The sequence below is a fragment of the Alligator mississippiensis genome, chromosome 9 (genome assembly GCF_030867095.1).
Source record: "Alligator mississippiensis isolate rAllMis1 chromosome 9, rAllMis1, whole genome shotgun sequence".
Lineage (NCBI taxonomy): Eukaryota > Metazoa > Chordata > Crocodylia > Alligatoridae > Alligator > Alligator mississippiensis.
The window spans coordinates 27,464,445-27,486,958 of record NC_081832.1 but is presented as its reverse complement, the minus strand read 5'-3'; the positions used below and the strand labels follow the sequence as shown (position 1 = coordinate 27,486,958).

At 47.7% G+C, this 22,514-nt stretch overlaps 1 protein-coding gene across 1 annotated transcript in view; it reads right to left on the bottom strand.

The window, feature by feature from the left end:
• The window catches only part of NECAB3 (N-terminal EF-hand calcium binding protein 3), a 168,824-nt gene that overhangs the window by 56,113 nt on the left and 90,197 nt on the right, over positions 1-22,514 (bottom strand). The window contains exons 4-5 of the mRNA XM_019482342.2: positions 16,628-16,653; positions 16,017-16,114 (exon numbers count right to left, since the gene is read on the bottom strand). Coding sequence (XP_019337887.1) covers positions 16,017-16,114; positions 16,628-16,653 — 124 coding nt within the window. The remainder of the gene's footprint in view (positions 1-16,016; positions 16,115-16,627; positions 16,654-22,514) is intronic.

The window sequence follows — 22,514 nt, the reverse complement described above, 5'->3', positions numbered from 1 at the left end:
AAGAAGGGGTCGGGGGCAGGCAGGAAGGTGGTAAAAGTGGCAATGGGGTGGGGGGGGAGTGGACGCGAGCAGGCATGCAGGAGCGTGGGGCTCATGCCTGTGTCCCGGGAACAGCGCTGGCAGGGCCCAGAGTGGGGCAGCAGGAGCGCGGGACGTGGGCTGGCAAGGGTCTATGGAGCCGGGCTACACTGCACCAGCAGGGAGGGATGGGAGCTGGCCCCGCTCCATAAACCCCAGCCAGCTGGGACCCTGCACTCCTGCCGCCCGCTCTGGGCCCGGCTGGTGCTGGCCCCGGGGCACTGGCATGGGTCCCGTGCTCCCGCCCAGCTGCTGCTGGCTGGCGCGTGCCTGCTCGCTCTCAGCCCCGCAGCACACGCAGGGACGACCGCGAGCAGACCCGACCCCACACGCCCCGCACTTGCCCGTCCGGGCTGAGCAGCCCCGGCAGCAGAGAGCAAGTTGCTGCTCAGCCCTTGGGAAAGGCGGCCCCTTCCGCTCCCACTGCTGGCTTTCCCTGCGGCAGCCTCCCAGAGCCCATGCGGGGCTGTCCTGCCTCTCTGCCATGTCTCCACTGCCCATGGGGCACCGGTGGCAACAGAGAACGGGCATAGGCAGTCCTGCGTGGGCTCCAAGCGGCTGCCGCAGGGAGCGCCGGCGACGGCGGGGGGGGGCGGCCACTTTCCCCCCACCAGCAGCAGTTTGTGCCCTGCCGCTGCTTCCGCTCAGTCCACCGGGCGAGCCCAGAGCCGCTGCGGGGCCCAGGCTGGCAGTGGCGGTGATGAACAAACTGCAGCTGAGTGCGGGGAAAAGCGCCTCCCCCACTCCCGCTGGGCAGTCTGCCAGAGCCTGCTCCGCGCTGTGCTCTGCTGCGGCCCCTTTGCCGCCCAGCGCAGCAGCAGAGGCCGTGGGGAGCAGCCACGCTGGGCAGCACAGAGCCGGTGGCAAAGGAGCCTCAGCAGAGCCCAGCGCGGTGTGGACTCCCCCAGCAAACACTGCCCAGCGGTGGTGAGGAGGAGGGGGCGCTTTCATCCACCCTAGCAGCACTTCATGCCCCGCTGCTGCTGCCACTCAGCCTGGCAGGCGAGTCCGGAGCTGGTGCAGGGCTCAGGCTGGCAGTGGTAGCGAGGAACAAATTGCACTGAGCGCCGGGGAAAAGCAGCCCCTCCCCCTCCCGCCGCCGGTGCTCCCTGCAGCATCTGCTTGGAGCCCACGCAGGGCTGCCTCTGTCTGCCCTCCATTGCCACCACTTGCCCACGGGCGGCGGGGACATGGCGGAGAGGCAGGACAGCCCCGCATGGGCTCTGGGCGCCTGCTGCAGGGAGTGCCGGCAGTGGGAGGGGGAGCGGCTGCTTTGCCTCTGCGCTGAGCAGCAGCTTGTTCCCTGCCAGAGCTGCTGCTTTGCTCGGATGGGCGAGTGGGGGCGCACGGGGTGGGGGCTGCTCATGGACATCCCTGCCTGTGCTGCGGGGCTGCGGCAGGCGGGGCTGGGAGCAAGCGGGCGCGCAGCAGCAGGATGGGAGCTGTGGCTTCCACCACCGGTAATCACGTGTGGGTGGTGGGGCAGCCCCGAGAGGGAGGCAGCTGGCTCTGTGTGCTTCATCTCACTCCCGCCGCCAAGGCCGAGCCTGGTAAGGTGCTACCTGTGCAGTGGGGCTTGCGCCAGGCCGGGGAGGACGCTTCACCCCCGCCCGTGGCTAGGAGCAGGGGGATGAGGGCAAGGAAATGCCTGGGGTGGAGGACGGGGAGGCGGCTCTGCTGCTTGCTCCTAGGAAAGGCAACAGAGCTCCTCCTTCCTGGGTAGCCCCAACTGGGTCCCCCTGGGCCACCACCTGCGCAGCCCACTCCCCTGCAGGGTCCCCTGGTGCCCCAACCCCATCCAATCCTCACAACCCCACCCCCTCATAAAAATTAAATTTAAACATGTAAATTACATTTAAATCTGTAAATTATACAGTTTGCAGGTCCGCAGTATAAAAAGGTCAGGGACCCCGGCCAGCCCACACCTCCATGCTCCTACCACCCTACTCTGGGCCCCACAGGTCCTGTGCTCCTGCACACCCGCTCACTGCCACTCCTCCCCTCCCCTGCTGCCATTTTCTGCACCCCATGGCTCCCATGCCCACAAACCCCCATACCCACCCACCCACAATTCCCCACAAACCCCACACCCACCCCATACCCCCTGACATCCATGCACACCCCACACAATATATAAGTAAGACTGCATTTTGAGCTTTTAAGAAATCACTTCTACATATACAGCACAGACAAACACAAATCAGATCAAAAATATATTTTTAAGTCAAATTAAAATATGTTATTATGGGTATTTGATTTTTAGTATATAATTTGTTTGTTTTTTCCCCTAAGATGGCAGACCCTCTTCCCCAAAGGAGTAAGTCCAGGGGCAAGGGAAGGGACTTCTGGTAGCAAAGGTAACAGTTTAAGGGAGTGGGACTTCTGGTCCCAAGATGGCAGCCAGGGGGTGGGGCACCTGTCAAGGGGCGAGGCTACCCATGGGGCCCTCTACAACTTGCCAAAACTCAGTAAGTGGCCCTCCACCGGAAATAATTTCCCACCCCGATATAAAGCAATTACTCATTAACTGCTGTCTGTACAATCCTGTTCACTGGAGGGATTTACACATAATATCTAAGGATGCTATTTGGGTCAGTACAGAATTCCCCCTCTTGCTTCCAGTTGAGACACCAATATTATGAACTGGGACATGCCACAGCAATTTGCAAAAGCAGGCACAGGATAAGTAGGAATTTGAGGATTATTTTCGGTCTGTAGATTTCTGCACAGTTTATAAAGGGAGATAGAATCAATATCTGAAGTTTAGAAATGGAGACACTAATACACAGAGAAGGAAAGTGACTAGCCTGAGGTCACACAGTGTGCCAGGGACACAGTTTACAATATAACCCAGGTTTTCAGCATCCCAGCCAAGAAGATAACACTTTGAGATATTAAGTGTATCTTTAGATGGCCTCCTGAGCAAAATGAAGCACAGCACTGAGATATAAGATCTGACCACTCACAGCTGCCCAGCAGGCAGTTGGGCCAACACATTTGCAGAGCAGATGGCTCAGAATGGCCTGAGTGCACATCTGGCAGCAGGCTCAAGCACCCAAAGTTAGAGAACCTGAGTGTGGTGCTGGGGCTCATGCTCAGAGACAAGCTGAGCTGCCTACTTCAGAAATGCATAGGCACATACATGAAAGGGGCAGGAACAAGTGGACAGGACTTATTTCTCAGTGGTGTGTGGGGTCTCCCTCACAAGGCTTTACTCTAGTGTGTCTGTTGGGCTTTATTCTAGTTTGTCCAGAATACTAAATCAGCCTGGGAAGTTATACAGGGGTGGTTGCCTCAGAGGTTGTACAAAGGAACATCGTTGTATGAGCCAAAACCTACAACCTTCTTTATCTCTGGAGATGCCCAACTTTTTATGTCTCTCTCCTTTGTTCCCTAGGGTGCTTTGCTCTAAGCTAGGGTTGCTGTCATCTCTGCTAGAAGGAACTATAGCTCCCATGCTCCTTTGCCTTCCTGGTCCTGAAAGCTAACTTACTTAGAGGACCAAGGGGGATTCCAGCACGTCCCACTGATTGGATAGTAGCCTGGGCCTTAAAGCCAAGTTCACTAGCATTGGCAATGCGTAGTGGGTGCGTGCAGGTGCATGTGCACCCCCTGAGCTTGGTGGTACAACCCCTGCAAAAAGCATCACCGACACTGCTGGCAGCACCTGTGGGCAGTTGCCGCTAGCCAACCTCAACACCCTTGCCGCCAACACCACTGGCAGTGTCTGCGGGCAGTTCTCAATTGTCACTGGCTGCCACCACTGGCAGTGTCTGTGGGTGGTCGCTGATCGATGGTTGGTGCTTGCCCCCCTTCGCCACTAACACCATCGTGGCCACCTGTGGAAGCTCGCCGCTCACCATCGCCATGCCCCCACTGCTGACACCGCCACCGCTGCTGCCTGTGGGAGATTGCCTTGCCCTCCAGCCTCCGGGGGCACATGGCATTCATGTTCACTAGAATGGGTGACTTTATGAACTGTTACATCTCAGCTGTGTGTTCTTGGGCAACCCTGGCACAGGATGCAGTCTGTCTGACTCACAAGGACTCACCCTGCTCCCTCCCCTCCTCTACATAAACGAAACTGATTAAGATGCAGTGGAAGACACACCTAAGACCCTCCAGATAAGGGTGACAAGAGTGAAACAACTGCCCTTGGTCTCATTTGCATCCGAGATGGAACCAGATGACCATTCATTTACATGAGAGATGGAGAACAGAAAGCCTGAAGCAGAGACTGCAGTGAATTCTGGGACCAGAGAAGCAGGGGAGCACTGTATGATGGGGAATCTGTGCTCCAAATGCTAATCAACCTATGTTCACACACACCCAGCTCAGCATTTATCAGACCAGTTCTAATCTGGATTTGCTAAGGACTTTCCCCCCCCCCCCCAGACACACACACACACCTCTAAATTTAATAGGCATCTTGGGCCGTACATTCCCCGGTCCCAGTATGGGAGGCCTATTTAAACTTGATTGACTAAAACTCGGTTGCCGGGTTAGTGAATGCTGAGGCAAGAGACCGAGTCAGAGGGGGTATGGGCAACATTTGAGCAATGGTTATGGGTTCATCACATCGTCCAGCCCGTTGGAGCCCTAATCACAGGTGTTGTCATACTTTTCCTGAGACGACTGGTGGGAGTCCTCTCCACAAAAGGTTATGAACACCGCAATAATTGTCTTAAGTCTGTTAAAAGACTATAGTAAGATCTGGAAAAGTCATGCTAAGCTGAGGCTTGTTCACAACAAGTAAAAGTCCAAAATACTGATGCTGCAAGCTATCTATTGTTCCTGAAGAAACCATGAGATATCCCATCAGTATATCTGCCATCCATAGGAATTTCAAGCTGGCTCCCAAGTATTTGGGTTACTCCCTAATCTTAAGTGTTTCCTGATTATCAATCAGTTTCCTGAGATGGTCCAAACCAGATAACCCCTTGCCAATAGAAAAGACAATGATTTACACAATTAAGGATGCTTCGAAGCAGCTGAACTGAGGGTATACAAATCTGTAAAAAGTGTGTGTGCTTCAAGAAGAAGAAGAGAGAGGTGCTTCAAAGAGAAGAAGAAAACTCCTGTGCTGACACCATCCCCTGTTGTTCTTGGGATGCTGGAAGAACAGATCATCTCCCTTCAAGGACTGTGCCTGTCAGCTCTGCAGCCTGAGTACCTTGGACTGGTGAGATCCCAGCGCTCTCTCTCTCTTTTCTCTCTAGGCATAAACTTCTGAACCTGAACTGTATTAGTTAAGCTTGAGCTAAGTTTCCCCAAATACTTAGTGAAACCAGGGTAGTACTCTAATTGTTTGTATTTGTTTTTCTTTTGCATGTCTATTACTATTAGTACCATTATATATTTCATATACTTAACAATAAATAACTTTTATAGTCAAACTGGTAGTAACTGGGTATATTTTTCCTCTCTGCTTCTCTTTCCTCCCGTGGTCTGCAGCAACGCTTCTTTTACCTAAGCTAAAGATCCCTGTGAAGCCCAAAAATACTGTGGGGTCTGCTCATCAAGAGGCCAAAGATTGGGACATGCTGAGTTTGAAACACATAAGGGGATCAGCTTGCACAGGCTGATTGTCCCAGTTTGACTCAGACGTGCCCTTATGAACTGAATGCTGGCCCACGAGGGTGTCAGCTGGACACCCAGCCGGATTCAGAGGGATTCTGTTCACCTGTGTGCTTGTGTCTGACTGCAGTTTATTGTTGCTCTGATGAACTGATTCTTGGCATATGAGGGTATCAGCCTGTCCATGCTGATCAACCCGGCCAGGTCAGGCGTGTCACGTTAATCTGTGTGTGTTTGTGTGTATGACTGAGTTGGTGACTGGAGGAACCCAGCCCCATTGAGATTGAGTCCTGCAAGATAGCTCCATTGGGGGTGAGGGCTTGCAGAAGGGAGAGATACAGCTCCGTATAGAAACGCAAGCAGCTCACTGACAGAATTACCAAGACCCTAGAAACTATCCCTAATAAATGAGCACACCCCAAAGTAATGGGCAAATCTGGTAACAGAACCCCATACTCATGGCCTTGAGACCACTTCCTCCTTTTCAGTTATCTTGTGTCCTGCATCACTAGTGTTTTTTAAGGCAAACCTCGAAGAGGGTAGAGCTGCCCTAGGAGGGTTCTTACTAGTTGTAAAGGTCTGAACATCCTGTTATACAACAGTAATTGCTCCTGCTGAGTTTATCTACTGGAAAAGACCACATGCATTCTTTATCCATTAAAGTGAAATTCACCCTAAGTGCTGAAGAGTGGACAGCTAGTTATGGTAGTTCCACACATTGGTCATTAGACCACTGCTGTTTAAGCAAATAACATGCACAGAAGTACAGCCTTGAAAAGATAAATGCCTTGTGGTAAATCAGGCCAACATGGAAGACTGTAAAGGGAAGCTGTTCCCTCAGTCTCATAGATCCGTGTTCTGTCAACTGGCCCACAAGCCCTTGCATGTTTTTAAGGCACCTGCTGCTATTCTATATGGCTGTGATGACTGTTCTCTTCAGGCCAGTCTGGGGATGTCACTCTCCATTTTACCAGAGGACAACAATCTGTTTGCAGTTTCATTTAAAATAATTAGCTGTTATAAAGGAGAAAAAAACCAAAACCAACTCATTTCCACAGACAGTAAATAAGTCTCTTGGGTAACACGTTAATAAAAGTGAATGATTTCAACTTCCATTTTTCAAGACACCTTTCACTTTTCTGGTAAAGCACAGATATATTCATCTTCTGCAGAGCTGGGATTTCTCCCACAACCAGCATCATTCTGTGATTTATTGCTATGCACCAGCAGCAAGATGCATATGAAACTCTTTTGCTAGCTTTGGAGGAATATCAGCTTGTGTGTTTTTATTCATGGAAATGCTTGTGGAGAATGAAAGCACTGTGAGTGCTACTAATGAGGTATAGGCAGGTAATGTCACTTGTCCCAGGTCAAGTGAAGTAGCCCTACAATGCAACCTTTCTGTGTTTTGATTTTCCTACCTGTAAAATGGGCTTCATAATATTGCTTTTTTGTTACAGAGCACTTTTATATCCATAGACCTCACAGCTTTTGAGAAAAGGAGATAAGCTGGGTAATCTTATTAAGGTAGGGGGCAGGGTAGATTTGCACCTTTATAAACAAACTAAATCAGAGATGTATAGCACAAGCTTTGGTAAGCAGGGGGCTTACTTCATAGATTGCATAGATTTCATAGATTTCATAGACATTAGGGCTGGAAGGGACTTCGAAAGATCATTAAGTCCAGCCCCCTGCCTGAAGGCAGGAAGTCAGCTGGGGTCACAGGATCCCAGCAAGATAAGCATCCAAATTTCTCTTGAAGATGTTCATTGTAGGTGCTTGAACCACCTCCAATGGCAGGCTATTCCAGACCTCGGGGGCTCGGACAGGAAAGAAATTCTTCCTTATGTCCAGCCTGAAATGGTCTTATAGTAGTTTATAACTGTTTGACCTCGTCATCCCTTGGGGTGCTCTAGTGAACAAACGTTCCCCCAGATACCGGTGGTCACCCCTGATAAATTTATAGGTGTCCATCATATCACCCCTGAGCCTGCGCTTTTCCAGGCTAAAGAGCCCCATAGCTCTCAGCCTGTTGTCATAAGGTCTGTTTTCCTGACTTCTGATCATGCACATGGCTCTTCTCTGGACTCCCTCAAGCTTCTCCACATCCTTTTGAATTGCCTTACTGGAGTTGGAGTTGGCTATGGGGGATGACCTGGTAGGGGAGCTGCAAGTTCGTGGTCACCTTTGGGACAGTGACCACCAATCAATCGAATTCACCATACAGCAGAGGGTGGGTAAGGTAACTAGTAGGGTGGAAGTGCTTGACTTTAGGAAGGCTAACTTCAGTGTGCTTAGGAGCTTAATCAATGACACACTGCAGTATAGGAGTACTGGTGAGATGGGAGACCAGGAAGGGTGGTCGTTTCTACAGAAAGCCATCCTTTGGGCACAGAGGGAGATGACCTCAGTACGAGGGAAAAGGAGCGAAAAAACTTCCTTGGCTAACCAGGGAAATTCAGGGGAGCCTAGGGGCAAAAAAGAAGGCATATGGGTGGTGGAAGCCAGGGGGAAGCTACCAAGGAAGAGTATACCTACTTGGCCCGCACCTGCAGGGAGGCAGTTAGAAAGGCCAAAGCAAGTACAGAGTTGAGGCTGGCAACACAAATTAAAGACAACAAAAAGTATTTTTTTAGGTATCTAGCAAGTAAAAGGAAGGTGCAGGGCAGCATAGGACCCCTACTGAACAAGGAGCAATTCGTGACAGACGGGGGACAAGGCTGAGCTATTCAATGAGTTTTTTGCCTCGATGTTCTTGAACAGGGGTCAAGATAAATCTCCTAATGGGTTCTTAGACGGACATCAGAGGGACACCAGCCCACCAACTGTTGACGCTGACTTGGTGCAGAGTTACTTGGATGAACTGGATGTGTTTAAGTCAGCAGGCCCGGATGAGCTGCATCCAAGAGTATGAAGGAATTGGCCAGTGTCATAACAGAACCACTGGCATGGCTGTTTGAGTGCTCATGGCACTCGGGTCAGGTCCCAGACGACTGGAAAAGGGCCAGTGTGGTCCCTATTTTCAAGAAGAGGGGGACGGAGAATCCAAGTAATTATAGGCCAGTCAGTCTCACCTCCATCCTTGGAAAAGTCTTTGAAAAGACTTATGAAGGATCATATTTGTGGGAGTCTAACGGGAAAAATAATGTAGCAGGGCAACCAGCATGAATTCCTGCACAGCTCATGCAGACAGGCAGGCTCCAGGGGATGGGGTGGGGGGTGGCGGGAATCAGGCTCTCCGCTTTTTCTTTTTCCCCGTTGGTGGAGCCTGCCTTCCCTGGCTGCTGCCAGGCTGCCTGCACAGTCCCTGCGCTGCATGGAGCCCAGTGCTTCGTTCCGTGGCTGTAGGGCAACAAACTAAAACTCCTCGGAGGTGTTTTAGTTTGTCGCGCCCCAAAGTCATTTAAGGTGCATTACGCCACTGAATGTGCTATAGCAGCTGGAATTAATGTGCAATATGTCGCTGACATGTGCAAACACCAACACCATTAAAGTAGTACAAAAGCATTTAACCTGCTTTAAAGTGTCATGCACAGATTCCCCTTGTTTTGTCTACACATGCTCTTAGTTATTTTTCCTGCTACACACAAGGGACAGAGAGGTTTGGTTGGTTTTACTGGAGTCTAAATCACTCAACAGCAACATGCAAATCAATGGCCTTATCTTGCAAAGTGTCAAGAGCTCTCCAGTTCCATGTATATCACTCACTCCTACTGGCAAAAAGCAGCAAAGGAGAAAGGATGTATGTTTAGGGTCACCTGAATCTTTATGACTGGGGGTCAAGGGAGAGGTGGGAGAGGGAGGGGTATACTTCCCTCCTTCTCTTCCTTCACCATCTACTTCTCCTTTACTTTGTCTTGTTGTTTCTTCCTCTGGTGGTGTGCAGAAGTGCAGGTTGTGTTGCTACCTAGTCAGCTACCTAATTTCTACCCAGACTGAAACAAGCCGAGGCCTGTGTGACTGACACCTATTGTGAATGATTCCCTCCCTTCAGCCCAAACGAGTGACTGTGACAACAGCTCAGTAGCATAACTGCTAGCTGTTCTTCTAATTCCAAGTGCCTTGTTCCTGCCAGCATGTGGGCAGCAGGTGTCAGCATCTTTTTGAGTGCAGGCATATGCTGTATGCAGGGCCTTTTTGAATACAGGGATTTGCATATTTCCATATTTCTGCCTGTTGCTTCTTTTTTTACTGATGTTAAAAGGAACAGTGGATGGCAGATGGAGCCGAGATGTGGAATTCTGTGTAGAGCTCTAAATCACCATGATGTGTACTACAGTTAATTGGTTTGTTTCTGAACAATCACTTCAAAATTAACCGTTTGTCTGTTGGGAAGGACTGTTGTCTGCTGCTGAAAATCCATGGCTAGGAACCAAGACACCCATTCTACTCCTGTCATTGATGTGCTGTGTGGTACTTAACTTTGATCCCGAAAGCTTGCGGAAAAGGACAATTTTCTTGCCATTCTCCTTTTGGTCTAATAAAAGGTATCATTTTGGAACCAAGAGTTCTAGTTTTTTGTATGTCTTTTTGTCTCAGACCAACACGGCCACCAAGTATACCCCTTAAACATGGAAGATGCTGAATTTTAGCCAATTTTGGATTTTAAACTTCATTGCAGAACAAGGAAGTATTTTTTTACCTCCCTGCCTGCCATCTGACACCTCTAGGGAAGGAATTCTATCTGATCAACACATCAAAGAGCTACTCAACACAGTTCACAAAGACAGAGTCATGGATCTAGAGGGACAACCTTTCATCTTCAGCTCCCTCTGTGCGAAAATGAAGTTTATTTCCTACCTATGGGGACTTTTTACCATCTTGTACCATCTACACTTTTCCCAGAGCCTGATGAAGGGACTTTGATCCCGAAAGCTTGCAGAAAAGGACAATTTTCTTGCCATTTTCCAGTTGCTCTAATAAAAGGTATCATTTTGGACCCAAGAGTTCTAGTTTTTTGTATGTATACTTAACAAGTCATTCAGGTCTTGCTTTTCTAAAGTGGTCTCTGAATTACAGTGGCCCAGTGCTGGGGCCTCTAACTTGATGTCCCTGTGGCCTGATTTTGAGAAATGGTAGGAGACCCTTTCCACTCTCCTTGGAAGAGAGGAGGCACTGACCAGTAGCTCTTTCGGCACTGGAAGAAACTTTACATGAAGCACAACTTGATTTGGAAATAAACACATGCACTCTCACTCTCACTCCATCTCTCAGCACACACAACCACCCTTCTTCTACTTGCAGCAACTGTAGCTTATATTCCCATGCAATTAACTAGTTCAGGTTCAGGTAGCTATGTGGTTAAGGGGTACTAAGAACATCAAAACAGAGTTCAGCATGGGCTGAAAGATATGGTCAAGAAGCAGAGTAAATACCCTGCTTGTTAGCTCATAGTGAGCAGATTCTGTCAGCAACTGCGCTGGCTAGTTTAAAGGTTGCGGGGGTATATCCACACTACAGTCACAACAACCTGCCACAAATGCAAAATAGTGTGTCTCTTGCTCTCTCTGGGGCTTGAGACCTTACCCTGTAAAATGTAAGAACAAATGTTAATCAGCTCAGTGGAGCAGTCACACGGTAAGGCAAAAAACCTGTTCTTCCTGCCCCTCACCTGCACAGCTGTGACTTGCCACTAGAGGCTTGGTGAGTAGGGGCACAGCTAGGAGCTAAGGCAGGGGTGGGCAAAATGCGGTCCGGGGGGCGGATGCGGCCCGCCAGGCCATTTTATCTGGCCTGCAGGGCCCCTAAAAAATTTAGAAAATTAATATTTAGCTGCCCCTGACTGCCTGTCATGTGGCCCTCGATGGCTTGCCAAAACTCAGTAAGCGGCCCTCCGCCTGAAATAATTGCCCACCCCTGAGCTAAGGGAAGTACAATCTCGATGCTCCTGCTGGGCAGAGCAAGTACTGCAGCTGCAGTGTCTCCCACCACTCCCCAGACTGGCTCTGCTCCTAGTCCAGCAAGCTAGTCTGGGGTCGGGGACTGCCTTCCCACTGCATCTCACACCAGCTGTTCCTGGCTTTATTCTTGGGAGCAGAGCCAGTGTGAGCAGCAGAGGGGAGGTGGTGCCCTCTCACCTGCTCCAACTGGTTCACTCTGCTCATGGCGAGACCATGTGCCCCAGCTTCCCTGCTCGCCCATTAGATCCTGGGATGCTGGAAGACTTCAACTTGGATGGAAAAGCTGTGGAGAGTGGCCACAAGTTAATAGAACAGGAGCAAAATTAGGTGGATTAGAGCGAATACAACCCTGAAGTGGTATACTGTTAAGACAAATGCTTTAAGGCACTTAAAGTGTGTTAATGAGCAGCCAGTCCAGGGGTTAAGAGCTCCAGAAGATGCCTAAAGTTACTCTGTAATAAGGCCTTGCATACACACATTCACTAATCTATTTCATGATGATTTTGGCAAGTTTTGTGTTAAATGGAAAGGAAGGCCCCTGTTAATTGTCACAACCCAGGGGTGTGATTTTGTTTGTGTGTGCTTCGGCACTGCTAAATTATTTCCCGCCACTCGGAGCTTTCTTTGCAGGGTGCATTTCTCAGTTGCAAAGAGAAATGCATGGTGCAAAGGAGTTCCCGCCATTCGCATGCAAATTTGTGTCCCACTATTGGCCAGTTCTAAATTATTCCCATGCGGCAGCTAGGGATTGGCTTGCTAGCCGTATAAGAGGCTTGAGCGGTTTCCGCCCAAGTCGGAGAACTCCGAGGAGAACCCCGCAAGGGAGGACTCCACAACCATCTGGAGGAGGAGGGCTTCACGTCTTGTGAAGAACTCTAAGCGCTGTGGAGCCTATCGAACCCAGCGTATACCTTGAGAAGGCTATAGGGGTCTGATCAACCTCTGGCCTCTGCCCATCACCGAACGATCCCTCGATGAACCCCTTCCCTGCGCGCAAGTTCCACAGAGCCTAGCAAACTTCGTGTGAGTGTATCCAGAGCTCTTCTCTGAGTTGTTTTCTTCGGTTGACACGATGGGCTCACGTTTTTAGAGCCTTCAACCGGATTGGGCTAGAGTTCGCGTGGAAGGAACTCTTGTCCGCTTTTCTTCTTTCCTGTCTGTAACTGCAACTCAAGCAAGTTTTCCTGCCTGCACCGCGACCATCTACGGTGTAAGTAAAATAATCTTTAATCAACCGCTAAGCGTCCGTGCCTAATTCTAGTCCGCCGGCCTGCATTCCCCGACCCGCGTGCCAGGGCTGCTGGCCACAGCCCGCTGCGCGCCCCCGAGGGCCTCGGACCGCTCCCAGCCCGCACATTAATGACATTCTATATTGCAGCTATAAAATGGAATAAGCCCTAGAGCACAAAGTTAAACTATTTTACACACTTAGGATATAAAACTTCACTGTCCAGGGAGCACCCCATCCATTATTCACCGTGTCTTTCTCAAAGAATTGTTTAATATGGAGAGCTTTCTGCTGCAGCAACTACTGCTCAGCCCACAGGCTTTAACGGGGCCCAGGCTGCCTGGCCTACTTAAGAGTCACAGATTTGCTTTCCAGCCATGAGAGAGGAGGATAATAGCCACAGCAAGGAGTAAAGCACAGATGATAGGAACAGAGCTCAGTGATGGTTTGTTGCCAGGAAAGCACCCAATGAACTTCTGGCATTTGCAAGTTTTCTTCAGTAGCTTGTGGTTTTCTCAAACTAGGTCACTATCTGAAGTGATCTACTAGACCCTTTCTGTGAATCTGTTTAACCTGTAACTCATTCACAAGCAGCTCAGTCTGAGCAGCTGGCATTTAGAACTCACTGTTGCAGGGTTTTATGCATACCCAAATCTTAGGTCTCACAGTATGTTCCTATCCCCTGCCTGGCTAAAATAACTCTCAGGCTCTACTTTCCAGCATGGATACAATCTTCTGAGATACAAGAGAGATGGCAATGTCCTCACTAGCAGGTGACACAAACCTCCCCCTTCCTAAAGAAGAGTTGGAGTGTTGTTGTAGCTGTGATGATTTAGGAAATATGCAGGAAACAATGGTTCTTTTGGAGATCTTTTATTGGACCAACTGTGTAGTTGGGAGAGATGTTAGACAAGCTTTCAGACACAAAGCTCTTCTTCATGCCTGAATGTTTGTTTAGCATCTATACAGTTGGTCCACTGAAGACATCACAAAAAAAACCCATTGCTTCCTAAATAAGGGCACTTGCAGCTATAAAAGAGCAACATGTAAGTGCCATAGGGAATTGATCATTCATCTTCCGGTGCCTGCAAGAAATACAGTTGCAAAAGCCTGGAAAAGAAGTGACACCTTTAAAATCAGAGACTGGTTTCAAATTTTTTGGGAAGTTTTGGTAATGGAAAAGCTGTCCTATCAAATCAGTGTTCTACAGATGAGATGTGGAAATCTGGTAGAAATGTTTGGAATTTGCTAAAAAGAATCTTTTCCTTCCCCAACCCAGAAAGTTTGAGACATTTTTTGAATGCAGAAGCTCAAGCTATATGAGCTAACATTTGGGAATGTATTTGAGGTTTGTAGGTAGAGATTAGTGGTGGATACTGGAATTTTGATTTTGTGGAGTTCTGGAAAGGAAGGAGTGAATTAGTATATAGACAAATGTTAACATCAGTGGAGGCACTGAGGAGCTGTTAACGGATTGGGAGGAGGGGAAAAGAGCACAAAACTTCTGTGGACATAGATTTGGGTTGTGGTAGTACTATTTGGTGGGAGACCGGTATAAGTCTGTGCATGTTTTAGGGGACTGGGTGTGTTTTTTGAATGTTGGATCTGTTATTTTATAAGCTGGGTTCATTAATATATAAAGTTAAATAAAAAATAAAAGATCCTCTCACTTTCTCTGTCTCTCCAACTGTGCCTATAGTGCAATGAGAGCATGCTCTGGCTGAGATGATTCCAAGCCTACCTTCTCCCCTTCACATGCTCCAACCCCAGATAGACACTGGTGAGGCTGCTACAAGCTGCTCTAAGGATGGTCACAGAGGGGCAAGTCACAGTGGCCTCAACAGGATATTTCTGGATTTGGTGCATCACAGCAGGAGCAGGTGGGTAGGTATGGGACATGCTGTTGCCATAGTGCTCAACCCCACACACACATATAGCAATATTACCTTTGACAACTGCTGCAGGAATCCTGTAAGAATAAAAATCCAAACAAGTCTCTCCAGCATCCACAGGCCAGCAGCACCTTTGGGCCAAAATGCATGAAGTCCCTGCCCTGCCTGCTCTACCACCCAGACTGCTCATGTGCTTTCTGACCATGTGTGTACAGGTCCATGCTGTGACTTTTGCCTGCCACAGCAGGGGACTGGACTGGATGATCCCCTTCAGACACTTCAGAAATAGACATTTCATCCTAACAAGAATGTTTGTTGCCCACAGGTTGTGACAGAGAGCACACTTTGCCATGTCCTAGAGGTACTGCCAGCTCATTGTAACTAATTTTTCCAATTCTGACACCAATTCTGTGGCCACCTAGGTTTTAACCACTGTTCCTGTGTTGTACACATACCACAGCGTCATCCTGAAGACAGAAATGACAGAACTAATATCTTTAGCCTCATAAAAACACCACACAGACTCAGAACCTTCTCTGGCTGTTGGCATTTCATGGCCTATAAAACACTGGAAACAAGTCTGAATGTCACCCAGCAGAGGGCAATGGTGCATGTACCTATACACACCAATCAATTATTAGTAATATGACCAACTCTCAGAGGCATGGACAGACATTTCCACCAAGAAGTCGAGGTTCCAGTGCTCATTACATGCAAACATGTAGGCTCCATCACACCAAAGTACTCTATACTCCCCATATCAGGACTGTCCAACATATAAGCCCCTGGGGACCACATGCCCCAGGGGGTAGCACCAACAGGGGCCACACATGGTATGTGCAGCACAAGGCAAGCCATATAGGACACTCCCTCCACCCCCCAGCTGCACCGCATGCACATGCAGGCCCCAGCCCACTGCTGCACCTGGCATCCCAACCCCCCACTGAATAGTGTGGGCACATGAGTGCAATTCCCACCCTACCCCCACTGGAATGTGTGGGGATGTGAGCATGAGTCACTTTGGCCCCTTGTGGGCACCCCCTCTTCTACTGCACAGTGTGCCCCCTATCATTGCACCACATGGGCTCAGTCCCCCATACATGACCCTGTTTCCCTCCCCCCTACCCCTACACATGGCCCCATACTCACCCTCAGCTCACAGGATGGCCCCTTCTGCTGGGGTGGAGGCAGGAAGCAGCAGCCAGAGAAGGAAGGGAGAGCTGGAGTAATGTGAGGAGTGGTGCCCAGGCAGGAGCCTGGGGAGTAACCCCTCATGGGCCACCACTTGGACAGCCCCACCTCATACTGTAAATGCAGAGCTCTGTACTGTCACATCCTTACCAGTTTGGTTTTATCCATAGCCGCGAGGACAGCTGTGTTCAGTGTTTCCAAAGCAGAAAGCACATTCCTGTATTCTCCAAGGTATGTTGAGAAATAATCTGAATGAGAGAGGAGACCACAGTTAGATTCCAAAGCAGTTCCTTCTAACTCTGCTTACCTGCCCACTATTCCCTAAGAAAACTTTACTTTGCTCCTTGGCCCTGCCCAGCAATGAATGTCAGGCTCTGTTGCTACCTAGTAGCCATTGGCAGTGCCAGACATAATGACATCCTGATTTGCTCTTAGCTACTATTCCTGTCAGTCTCTCTGAAGTCAGTAAAATAACTCTAGATTTGCGCAAATGAAAAAGAACACAATTTCTTTTCCAAGGGACAAAATGTCCCATCCAAGGGAAAAAAGCCATGCGCTTCAGTTTACAGTTTTTAGGATACCATCCTCTTACACACTGGAACTGTCAGGCTGGATTCAGCCCAAGCCCAGTAAGCCATTTCTGACAGTGGCCTGTGCCCAATGTTTCAGCAGAAGGTGCATAAAAACCTGTAGTGGACAGCTGTGAAATAACCTGTCGAGAATAATTCTTGTTAGCAGCATGGAGTCATTGGCCTACTTACCACACAACTTCTCCGTTTCTAAATTGCTGCAAGAAAAAAAAAACTCTCGTTAGATGATCAGTCTGGTCTCAAGAGAAACAGCTGCTGAGAACAGCGTTCTGGGAATGGCTGAACTCTTTAGTTCAAATATTGCTCATCAGTATGTCTTTAAAAGTGCTATTAAAAACGAGTCACACAAATTTTCAAAGGGGCATCAATCTGAGAAAGGTTCAGCAGCTGCAACTCCAAGCCATCTTAATGGGAGCAACAGCTGTTCTGGAGCAGAGGGTCAGGTAGCAATGTTAAACCTGTCTTGGTTTTTGTCTTGTTTTTACAAATTATCCCATAATTCTGATTCTCTTGGTAGCATTTTCAATGATAAACAAGAGATACATGCCAAGGGACTAGGGAGATCATGGGTATTTGTAGTCTGTTTCAAACCAGTAGGGCTAGTAGTCTGTTCAGTAATATGGAAACACTCCTTGGAATTCATTTTTAAAGTAGGGTTCACCCAGAAGGAACTATAAGTTAAAAAGACTTTTAGAAGCTCTGGCTTTCGAACTTCTTACCACCAACCCAGCCTTGCCGGCTCCCAACAAATTGGCCTCAGGCTCTTCCCATGTGCTGGAGACCACATTCATCCCTATCAGTCACTAGTGGAACACTGGGATACTGCAGTTGATCCAGGGGCAATGGCCTTCATCCTGACACAAAGGGGCCAAGAGAGAGGAGCTGATTTCTAGGCACACCATTTATGCAAGTGTGGAAACCTCAATACAAACCGAAACATGAGAGTTATCTTGTGTACCCAGAAAGGGTAAGGGCAGAATGGCAGGGTGGTCCCATCCCAGGGAGAGCAGTGCTTTAGACACCATTCAGTCTCTCTAAGGTATGTGCTCAGGTGACATTTGGCTCCTTGCCCCTTTCTTAAAGGGTGAAACATGGTATCCATCTGGTTATGGACTGGATCTTCATCTGGCACAACACTTTACAGCCATGCTACTGTGGCTCACCCAAGTGTTTGGCACCTGTAAGCACCCTGTGACCAGTGAGTTGATTACTCTGAAAGAGCGTTCTTGAAACAAAGTGTGATTTATTCCCCATCTATTAGAGGCATACAAAGCAAATGGTACAGACAACCAAGTCCTATCTACACGATCCCCAAGCCATATAAAATTTCCTTGAAAGCTTTGGTACATTTCATTAGGCACAGTCACCTCCGTCTCTGGACTGGGAGACTGGACAGCCATGCACTTCATGCCCTGTATGTCTCTGTCAGACTCTAGCTGCTGCTACTGGTCTGTTCCTGCCACCCTGATCCTAGGTTTATCTCAGGACCAGTACACTTCATGCCAGCATAAATGTAACCAGGGCATTCCCCAATTAATAGCTTCCCTGATGGTTTCCCTAGGAACCCCTGCCATTCTCTTATCTTTATCTTTTTCATTTCCTGCTAGTTTCCCTCTTACAGCCTCCACTGATTCAACTCTCTGAAGACAAGCATGGAAATACCACTGTGGTAACAAGTGCACATGTTATTTATCAACGGTAACACAGATGGAGCTATTTCCCATTCTCCAGATGGAGACAGGAGCTTGGGAACAACCCCTTGATCCACCCTTAACCTATTTTGTCCCTGTCATCTCCCAGACAGCTACTTTCCTCACCTCCCCTTCCCTTCTCCCCTCTTTAGAAGCACCAAGCTTGGTGGGTACTGATGGTAAGAGCAGAGGGGGAATGATAGTCAGCCTGCCCATTTCCCAAATTCCTAATGGGTGTATGACAGAGACAGGAGTGGGAGCTGCAGAATCTCACTGGAAGCCCCAACCAACCACTAACATTTTCTTATTTGCACAACCGCAAATAAAACAGAAGTATAAAACCTTCAGTCCCTGCTCAGACACTGACCACATCCCAGCAGTGAGGCCAGGCACCATACTTGGAGAAAGCCAGCTTCCAATCCTCAGGTCTTATGGGAAAAGTGGAAATGGATGGTGCAGCCTTGTATTCATGAATTAGTCTTTCCCTGTCTGTAAGACATGGAAAGAAAAGCACACCCCTTCTTTAATGGCCATAAATGAATGTTTTCTATACTTTTGCTGGATTTAAGGTATGTTCATGCATCAAAACCACTTCAGACCTAAACAGCAGAGTCCAAAACTGGGTAAAATACTCCATTAAAAAAATCAGATTAGAGGAAATAATCGGAGAACTGAGGCTGGTTAAATTTTCTGATAGCTAATTTCATGTCAGAATTCCGCTGCTGATTGTTATCTTAAGTGGTTTATTTAAAGAGATGGTCAGGTGGTAACATCACCATCACCATCAAAATGCTTTCACCATCATTCTCAAGCTGATGTAATATAACGATCACTTACATTTTTGCTTTCTGTCTCATGGAGAACAATATTTCCCAAAGGATCTTAAAGCACTTTGCAAACTATCAAAGGAGGAGATGGTAGCATGACCTATTATTAAGGTTGCTCAACATTTTTCAAGACTTCAGCCTTTTTCATATTTTTGACAGGATTCAACTATTTAAGATAAAATTTTCCATGCTGGATGTCTGCCTTCAACTTATTTTTCCCTAGAAAACATCAGGCAAAACAGTTTGGTCTTTCTGAGAATAAAACTAGGAAAAATTCTGTAATGCCAAAAGCTCAAGAAACTTCACTGAGATTGGTGGGCACCCCTTCATTCAGGATATATGTAAAATGCAATTAGGTCCTTTTATTGCCTCAGGAGTCTCTGCTCAAATCACATGCTATAGCAAAGGCTGGTGTAGGATCCATGGAATGGAACCACATGGCCCAGATACAAGGGCTGGGGAATAATTAGATCTTATGTATGTGACTGGGTGTGTGAGAATGAGTCATTACCAGGAATCCTGGTTTTCCCTGATTAAAAAAATTGCAAATTGTTTGTTCCCCCTGCCCTCCCCCTACAAAAAAAAAATAAAAAAATCCATGATTAAAATAAATGGGCCCAAACAGCCCTGCTGGTGCCCCTCACTCCCCCCACCACAGCCAAATGTAGTCTGCCCTAGGATTGTACATGAAGAAACTGCTTTTTGCTGTCTGATTGCTCCTGTCCTTAGAGAAATGAACTTTATGTGTACTCACAGTAAATGAACATTCCATCATCAGCTTCTCTTAACTACTTACAAGATGCCAAGTTTCATTTAATAGCTTAGGTCAAAAGGGGTGATGGTACAGTGTTGCCTTCATGCTCACATTTTTTCTTACAGCTTTTATTTATTTTTATTTTTTTTGGTGATGCTCTGGTACCTCCTTCTGGAGAAGGGATCCAGAATTTGGTCAATGGAGGCCTTTGTAGGTATGTATACATTGTCTCTATACCACACTCAAGAGTACTGCAGTGAAGAAAGAAATTTCCATTCCACATGTGCTATATCCCAAAACAGATGCAAGGCAGCTGCTTTAGGTGTGGTACTGAGCACATGCCAATATGCACACCTGAAACAATAAGCTCACTGTTACCTGGCCAGCACTTTTAAGGAAACTGAGTGATGGCTAGAAAATGATATTTAGAGGTTTGCTTTTAGGAACTGGCTTGTAGGTAAAGTAGATTTTGCATTAAAACAATGGTTCAGGGGAATGGCAAAGGTTAATTGGTTTCAAAAAGCTTGTTTGTAACAATTTTGCAGCCTTCAAGGCAGACTGAGGCCAAGGGACAAACAGGCTGGGAAATTTGCACAGTGTTTCCTGAAAATCCATAATAAAACACAGGCTTGCCACATTGGCACCGTGTCACAGTGCCCAGCTGCAGAGCTCCTGGGATTTCCAGTGTCAGTGGACGAACCAAATTAGGAGTCTGGGCATGCCCAAATTAAGTCACTGGTAAATAACCAAATTAAGATGTATGCATGTGATGGATTTGTGGAAACAAAGGGATATGCTGACAGGACAGAACATGGATAGTATGATGACCACAGGGAAACCAATCAATGGTACCCAGAAATGAAGAGTCATCAGGAGAGAAAGAAGACAAAAGAAGGAGGAGCAAAAGGGTCCACGAGGGGGGAACCTGAGGCCACCATGGACAGAGAACACAACACCTGCCCGTCTCATCCACACCATTGGGAGAGGTGGGCCTCTGCCCTCAACCTCCAAGACTGCTGACATCTGACATTCAAAAGAGAACCACAAAGTAAAGCTTGCATACTGGTCAGGCTTACCTTTGCTATGTGAACCCTAGCACTGGTAGATGAGTAAACTCATGGGGGTTATTTTGTTTGCTCTGCCCGCATTATTCTTATCTGCTATCACTGTGTATCAATAAAGTTTGCCTATTATTGAATGAAAGAAGTTGTGGTTGGTCTAAGAGTTTGTGTCCACCTGGAACAAGGTATCTGAGTCATAAATCCAGTGCCAACCCTCACTACATAACATCCCTATCGAGGTACAGTGTGAGTGGAGTCAGAGTGCTAGGCTTCACACAGCACTCTCTAGTGAGTCCTGGCAATGGTAAAGACATGGGCTATGACAAGATTACAGTTTGTACTGGATCAATCAAAATTCTTTCAATTTGGACCTGTTTTAAGTCTTTGAAAAATCATAGTAGAGACTTACTATGCTTTTCCAGTGGAATTCCTCATAGATTCCAGCCACATTGGGCACACTGAAGCCTGGGAGTGGGCAGGACTTTCTCTGCTTTTGCAACCCTGGGTTGCTGTGGGCTATACTAAGGAAGAATCCAGGTCCTGAGCTGCACCTAAGCTGAAGATCTGGGACCCTGTCTCTCCTTTGCTCTCAGTCAGAGAAGTGTAGAGAAGGAAGTGACCAGGTTACATGCATAATTGGAGCTGCAGGTGTGCGGCAGTGTGAGAGAAGACTGTAACAAAGACCTGGGAATAAATTGGGCATACAGACTGGAACTGAGCACCATAAATGGAAGGAGGTAGTAGGGAGGAGAGAGAAAGATCTGGTGAGGATCAAAGCTTTGGAGTGAGAGCTGAGACTAGCTGAGCAAAAAGACAGAAAACCTGGTAATGACCTTCTTTTGCTGGGAAGGAAATTACAATGGGGAGCCAGCGGGGATGGGCATGTACATTGGAGGAAGACCAGAAAGCCATGGTGGGAGAGAGACAGATCAGATAAGAAGCTGGGGGTGGGGGAAGGAGGAAGAGGGCAGACTGGCATTAGGGAGACAAAGCAACTGGAGACAAGGAACTCCAGAACATGGAATAAAAATCAAGATTGCCAAGTTTCACCATTCTTCTGTTATCAATAAATATCTGTTAAACCAACTGGCAATGTCTACATCTTATACTACTATTGGTCACTTGTTTAGCTTGCGTGTCTGCACTGCAGTTCTAAACATTCCAGCCCTGCTGATGAGCCATGTGGGTGTCCATGGGATGCCACACATGGGAAGTTCTGTTTACTCAGTTTGATGTTTTTTTAAACCTAGGAAATTGCACACCTCTGTGGACACATACACCTACATTAAATAAAATTATTAAAGTCAAATAGTCAAAATCTAGGACGTGCCAGAGCTCCATGTGTATATGCCTTATGATGTCATCTTTAAATGCATGGTCACATACTGCAGTCAGAACTGTTGTGCTAGATGCGATATCTTTTATTAGACCAACTAGATAGTTGCTAAAAAATGATTTAGCTGGTCTATTAAAAGATATTGCCTCTACCACAAGAATTCTGACTGCTTTTGCCTTTAGGCTAACATGGCTACAACCTATATCCCTGGTCACATACTGGTTTGTCCACTTAGTGTACAAAACAGACAAAGCTTTGAAGATGGAATCAGGGTAATTTAGTGAACTAAACTGATACATTTAAGCCCTGGCTACATCTGCTGCAGTAGTTGGAAGGTGTACAGCAAATGAGTAGATTTCCACTGCAGGAAGAGAAAGGAAAGCCCTTCT